We start from the raw sequence: 7,311 nt of genomic DNA, 5'->3' as shown, positions 1-7,311 counted from the left end.
TTGAGATTGCACGAATGAATATATAACAATATTTAAAGTACATTTTAAGTCCCTTTTACGTGTAGTAATATAATAACAATTTTTGCACAATACAGACTGCATTAGTGATGTATGAATGTATGTGTGTATGACTACGACTGGAAATCGCTCGCTTTTGCTCGAACACGACAGCGTTTACTTGCGAATTAACAGTAGTATCACTTTCCAGTCAGAACAACATCAGAATAACGCAATCATTTGAATTCCGACTTTGCATACGCTATTGTTCACATCGAGATCGACGATGAATCAGTAATTGGCGATTAGTACGTGTGAAAGGAAGTCGGCATATATCTGGAACACGGCGAGGTCGTAGGTGTCTCTACAATTTAGCAAATGTAAGATTACTTGAGACCATAATATAATTAATAAAATTGTTATAATTAATAAAAAATTACGTTATTGTCAGTGTAAAATTAAGCGAATAAGAAAATTGGGATTGGCATATTAAATAGAGATTATAATAATAGTATGATAAGCAAATTGGAAATTGAGAATCTGAAAGCGAACGAATTCATTATTGACGAGGTCCAAGTAGGATCTCGCGAATAAATCGTGGACGAAGCTGCGGAGCTATGGACCTCGTTTCTTGCGTGAAATCTTCCGATTTCGAATGTATAGAACGAAAAGGGGAAGGGGAATGCTATTCTGAAGGTCGCGATTCCGTTTGTCGCGTGTACACGAAACATTTACGTGGCGTGACGGTGTCAACGCGACGGAGATGACACGTATTGGGATATTTTTTTTAGAAAAAAGTAAGTCTCCAACAGTTAGGAGTGGGAGGAGGGGGCCAAGGGGTCGGAGCAATACAAGCGGTATTGGTCGAGGAGACGGAAAAAGGAAGCGGCGGTACCGGTGGACAATGGTGGAAGCAGCAGCATCCATCCTATCATCACCATTATCACCAACATCATCATCATCAACAACATTATCATCATCAGGGCGGTTATTACACGCAATCGCATACTCACAACCCTGTCACTACCATGAAGCAATCCTACATGCAGGTTAGTTAATCTAGAGATCTCTGTCCATCTCTGTCCGAGCATGTCAATGCTACAGCTTTACCATACGCCGCTCCTCCCAGCGCCTCTCTTATGTCCTGCTATGAAAAACGTATGTCTAACGTTGCGTCCCATCTCTTTCTATCTTCTCCTAACTCCCTTTTCCTTCTTCCTCGTATCTTCATTCATTCCCGCCAATGTATGCGTATAACAGAGACGGATTGTTCGACTTCTCTCCGTGCTCTAGTACATTTCTACCAATGCAGATTAACTTTAATCTCGGTTTAATTTACTTTTTATTTTTCTTTTTAGTTCTAAGCATTAGAAAAAAGTAAAGAGTAAATTAAATCGAGATTAAAGTTAATTTATTTTTTATCTTTTTCTAGTTCTAAGCACTAGTAAAAGGTAAACAGTTAATTAACCTGAAATAATTAATCTACATTGGTAGAAATGGATGTTCGTCAGATATGCGAATGATAACGCGAGTGCGACTGGGTTCATGTCGTGCTCAGATCATATTTAATCATCTATCTTTCATTACAGCTAACATGGGTGTTTCACGATGACGAGGCGCAGATTAACAAGAAACTGCCAAAAGAATTACTACTCAGGTATGGCGTATATTTGATTGCAATGTATTCGCTCCGCATCTGCTGGCGTTCTCGTCGCGATAAGAGACGGAAACTTATCGGTTTTGGCAGTTGAGCGAAATATGGGAATTTGAGACACTCTTTTGTACTCTTCAATTATATTAGAATAGATTTTAATCTCTAAACGTCTTATTTTAATTTACATTAGATTTGCCGTATTTGTATTTGAAATAGACACACGTCTATTTTTCTACCAATGTAAATTAACTTTAACTTATTCTTAAAACTAGAAAAAGATGAAAAGTAAATTGAACCAAGATTAAAGTTAATCTACATTGGAAATGGGTATTGGAACTCGAAAAAATAAATCAAGATTAAAGTCAATCTACATGAATGAAAATGAGTATTAGAACTAAAAAAAGATGAGTAAGTCAAATCAAAATTATAGTTAATCTTATACATTCATAGAAATGGGCAACAACCCTATATTTGCCCTTTAAAATCTTTTTGTATGCAGACATATGCTAAGATTTGTAAAATTTGTACACAAAACGTAAGCGTTATGTTATATCATGTCTCGCGAAAAACTTAAGTCCATATTGTCCTCCTTGCGTTCGCAAAGTGTTAGGTAATCGCGATAACATGCTAGTCGTTTTAACAAATCTCTGTAATTGACAGAATTTTTTCGTACCTCGATGTCGTATCGTTATGCCGTTGTGCCCAAGTAAGCAAGGCCTGGAATGTATTGGCGCTCGATGGGTCCAATTGGCAGAGGATCGATCTCTTCGATTTTCAACGAGATGTGGAGGTAAATAAAAAAAAAAGAAATTGTCCCTTCACGAACCTAAAGAAAAAAAACAAAAAAAAGAATGGACTCACAATTAACATCGGATGGGGGGACTTTTGCTTAGGGACCAGTAATAGAAAATATCTCGAGGCGTTGTGGCGGATTTCTCAGGCAGCTCTCGCTCAAGGGATGCCAAAGCATCGGTAACAACTCAATGCGCACCCTAGCCCAGTCATGTCCTAATATCGAGGAGCTTAATTTGAGTCAGTGCAAGAGGATCTCGGACGCGACATGCGCGGCCCTCAGCAGTCATTGCCCCAAACTGCAGCGGCTGAATCTGGACTCCTGCCCCGAGATAACGGACATGTCCCTGAAGGATCTCGCGGCTGGCTGCCCCCTGCTCACTCACATAAATCTCTCGTGGTGTGAGCTACTCACCGACAATGGGGTCGACGCGCTCGCAAAGGGCTGCCCAGAGCTCCGCAGCTTCCTAAGCAAGGGATGCCGTCAGTTAACGGATAAGGCCGTGATGTGTTTAGCGCGCTACTGTCCTAATCTCGAAGCGATCAATCTACACGAATGCAGGGTACTTATCTCATTGACTTCGCAAATTCGCATGTTACGAACAATTGCGTCTCGCGCCTCAGACAGTCGTCGCGCGGATTTGTCGTTAATGAGATATCATTGTTCCTCGTAAAGATAAGATCCGCTCGTATCACTGAAATAAAATTAACGTTCGTCTTTTTTCATACTAAGAAAGTTGAGAAAGAAATTACACAATAATATTTACAATTTGATTCAATAACATAACGTTGACGATTTTAGTTTCTCGATAAAAAGCGAGATGAAGGAAGAAAAAGAAAATATTAAATATTAATAAAAATTAAATATAAAGAAAATTGTCTATGTATATATATTTCGTTAGCAAACAGATCTCATGCGACAGAAAAAAAAGAAATTATAATATTTATCCAAAATATATTTAGTTTGATTCATAAATATATATCTCGGATAAGCTATTTCTGTGACTTAAAATTAGAAATACTAACATTTCTTTATTCCCTAAAAAGATCAAGCGAATAAATTAGTATGAAAATAAAGAAAGAGTGATGTGAAAAAATATTTCATCAATATGAAGGATATAATTAAATAAATCAAAAAGAATCTTATCTCACAAAAAATATATTTAATATTAATCTAAAGAATAAAAATAATCAATAATGACCGTTCGGTATTTCTAATATTAAAAATTTTCTAGGCATTGCGTTAGTAAGTAAAAATCACTTTGGGATTCTTGCAGAATATAACGGACGATGGAGTCAGAGAACTTAGCGAACGGTGTCCACGGCTGCATTACGTTTGCCTGTCGAATTGCCCCAATTTAACGGACGCGACGTTGATTAGCCTGGCACAACACTGTCCACTTCTCAATGTACTCGAATGCGTCGCGTGCACCCATTTCACGGATACGGGTTTTCAGGCCCTCGCGAGAGTGAGTTGATCGGCGAACCGTTTGAATCTGTAAACAACCGAGCGCGTAATTCTATTCGACTTTCGACTTTCAGAATTGCAAACTGCTCGAAAAGATGGATCTGGAAGAGTGCCTTTTAATCACTGACGCCACCCTCACTCATCTGGCGATGGGTTGTCCGAGATTGGAGAAACTAGTGAGTAGCGATTTAATGTGAAACATTCGCGTTAGGCAATGTTTATGACATTCAGTGTCGGTGCATTTTCTCGATTCGCAAAAACGCTCGCCTATATCGAGAGTTTTGCCATTTCCGAATGCAGAGCCTGTCACATTGTGAGTTGATCACCGACGAAGGCCTCAGACAAATCGCGCTGTCGCCATGTGCGGCGGAACACCTAGCCGTCTTAGAGCTGGACAACTGCCCGAACATCTCGGACAACGGTCTGAACCATCTGATGCAGGCCTGTCACAATCTCGAGCGTATCGAACTTTACGACTGCCTACACATTACCAGAGAGGGCATACGTAAACTCAGAGTATTGTCCTGTTTTACCCTATTCTTCGACGTTCATGCGTTATGCGGAAAAAGGGATTCGGTTATATTTCCCGCGGAGCGTTATATTTAGCGCACAACCAAGCGCGTATCACGCAACCGTATTACAAATCGCGCATTCCGCAAAAACTAACGCTCCCGCGTAATTACGATATCCCGTCCGACGGCTGTAATTAATACTGCTTTTTCCGCTTAACAATGAATCGCATATATAAAGAACTTATGACTGCGGTTTACAGTACATTATCATAGATCATTGTAATATACTTTCAAGAGACTTGCTTTTTTTCCCGTTTGTTTCAACGAACGAAACAAAGTAGTAATCGTACACGATTAAAGATAGAACTTGTCATTTCTGTCGCTCTTAATTTACGATTATTGAATATTAAATTTGTTATTTGTATTATTTTAGGCCCATCTACCGAACTTAAAAGTGCACGCGTATTTTGCACCGCCGACTCCGCCACCCAGCGCAGGAGCCTCGCGACAACGATACTGTCGGTGCTGCGTCATTCTGTGATTTTGCCTTCAACTCCTAACTCCGAAGTAAAAAATCGTCCGATATATATACCCACGGGATTAGTGGACCTTTATCGGTGGTCGCTGCTTACGGCGATTATGGGACCTCTCTCTTTCTCTCTCTCTCTCATGGTTACCGGAGGAAGCGCTCCGGTTGCCCATCACACATTGATAAGTGAGAACGGGAGGACTCGTTGTCAATTGCAAATCGTTAAATCGATTCAAGCTCCACATGCAACGAGTGAAGTACGTCACCATCATCAACACAGATGCTACTACTGCAATTACCACTATGACCGCTGCTGCTGCTCTGCTGCTGCTATTACTATTACTACTATTACTACTACTACTACTACTACTACCGCTGTTACTACAACACTTATTATTATTATTATTATTTCTATTTGTACTCTGTTATCTCGATAGTAAGTGCATCGCCACTATCTCGGTATATATTGCGTGCGGAAAGTTAGTCTGCAAAGGAAAGAAATTCTCAGGTTTCCTTTAGCGATATTTTCTATGATCTTCATTTAGCGTTCGTTCACAGAGAGAAATAAATGCGCCCGCGTGTTTTCTGAGCCACTCGCAATACATACGGAGTGACGTATTCGAGAGCGAGCGAGCTTATTTTGATTAGCGTTCGGACGCGTATTTTCCTAGCGCTACGCGAGCAAGTTTATCGATTTACGTTGCTCGATAAACACGAGATACTTATTTTAAGATACGCGTAAATGTCTTATAAATATCTTAATGAGCACCCGCGCGCATACTACCGATGAAACGTGGAAGAGAACGGTAGTTTTAGGGGCAACGAAGTCAAGCGTGCAATTGTATCCAGAAGTCGAATTTCACACACAATCTCGACGTGTAATCGTAGCAGTTTCTCAACGAACACTGCCTATAATGCTATTGATAAACGAGAAAAAAAAGATGCAAAAAAAAAAGAAAAAACAAAATACGGTATAGCGACCGCGAATCGAATCTCGTCATAATATTTAGGATATTAATTATCGTTTATCGTATAACGTAGACGTATATGCACCGACAAAATACGGCTCGGTGAAAGTGTTTCTTCTCGGTGTCTGTTTAAAAAGTATTAACGAATCGCGCGTATCGTGATTACCGAGCGACACCTATGAATTTCTTTCCTTTCGTTAAAACAAGAAAACGAAAAAAAAAGGAAGAAAAAATAGGAAGAGAGAGAGAAAAATGAAGACGAACGCGTGTCGCGGAATTTGTCGCATCAAGGGCGCACAACTTTCAATTTTCAACGACGAAAATTTCGACGTATATTTGTGATCATGGACACTCGAGATAGAGTGAGAATGAGAGGAGAACGCTCGAGTATCGTCTTTGAAGACTCCACCGCCGCTAACGCGGCCTATAGCGGTGGCGCGTGAGAGATGCATTTTACATCGATTCGCGGGCAGACGGTATTTATGCCCGTGTATCGTATTCGAGTACCCGTGTAAAACGTAAACATCACTTCTCCTCGACAGCCCGGACATCTATTCTATTATTTCTATTCTCCGTTTTATTATCTTGTTTTCTTTTTGTTTTTTTTCTTTTTGTAACTTGTCATGGACTAGGAGAGCACAGACTGAAAAACGAATCAAAGCGTTAATGTGTTAAACCGATTAACTTCGTGCTGGCGGCGAACGGCGCTGGCATTTTTACTTTTTAAGCCTAGGTTTAAAAAAAAATAACGGAATAGCGGCAGTATCATGAAGCCACGGACGTATTGTGAAGAGCGGTGGATCTTCGTGCGATCTGATCATCGCCAATTGATTCTAGATACGCCGTGACTATAGTGACGATGTGCCCGATGGAACAAACAAAACAAACAGAAAAGACATTTAATCTCCGACCGAGTGCTTGTAAAGGCCCCGATTGTAACATCGGTGCTATCACATCTCGGATCATGTATTGTTCGATGAAGCAACCGATTTGTTGTCGGATCTTCGCATTGAGCGCCGGCAAAGAGAGAACGAGCAATTTCATAAGAAGACCTGAAATGTCGAACGTGACTTTCCCCGAGGCCGGGAAATGGACCACGGAAAGACGGAACAACCCCTATACACGATGGATTACGATTTTCCATTTGATTGTACACGAAGAAATTCCACAGCGTAGTATCTCCGAGAGTTCTCGCGACGGAACTTGACGACGGATTTGGGTTTCGAATCGACATAATTTATTTTGAATATAAAAGACACTACACATACATATGCGCGCGCGCGCACACACGTACATTGGCTATATTTTTAGAAGCATACCCTTGCCAGATTTTTACTAAAGAAGCCGTGGACGCATTTTGAACGCGTTAATGGCTGGTCGAAGACCAACGC

The 7,311-nt window shown here is 40.5% G+C and overlaps 1 protein-coding gene across 1 annotated transcript; it reads left to right on the top strand.

Moving 5' to 3' along the window:
* The first annotated feature begins 510 nt into the window (after positions 1-510).
* Positions 511-4,964, top strand: LOC105617104 (F-box/LRR-repeat protein 20). Its single transcript, XM_012198682.1, has 9 exons — positions 511-573; positions 789-1,046; positions 1,587-1,654; positions 2,312-2,441; positions 2,545-3,006; positions 3,721-3,912; positions 3,986-4,087; positions 4,212-4,427; positions 4,857-4,964. The coding sequence occupies exons 1-9, from the start codon at positions 511-513 to the stop codon at positions 4,962-4,964; spliced, it is 1,599 nt and encodes a 532-aa protein (XP_012054072.1).
* The last annotated feature ends 2,347 nt before the right edge of the window (positions 4,965-7,311 follow it).

This window comes from Atta cephalotes, assembly GCF_000143395.1.
Source record: "Atta cephalotes unplaced genomic scaffold scaffold00011, whole genome shotgun sequence".
Lineage (NCBI taxonomy): Eukaryota > Metazoa > Arthropoda > Insecta > Hymenoptera > Formicidae > Atta > Atta cephalotes.
Note: the sequence above shows the minus strand (reverse complement) of the source record. Positions and strands in the feature narration are given on the sequence as shown.

What these genes read in the sequence shown, in the direction of transcription:
- LOC105617104 (XM_012198682.1), top strand. Translation starts at nt 511, where the DNA reads ATGATAAGCAAATTGGAAATTGAGAATCTGAAAGCGAACGAATTCATT. An exon ending in CCAAAAGAATTACTACTCAG is followed by an intron (nt 1,655 to 2,311) that starts GTATGGCGTATA and finishes TGTAATTGACAG; the next exon opens with AATTTTTTCGTACCTCGATG. An exon ending in AGGGCATACGTAAACTCAGA is followed by an intron (nt 4,428 to 4,856) that starts GTATTGTCCTGT and finishes GTATTATTTTAG; the next exon opens with GCCCATCTACCGAACTTAAA.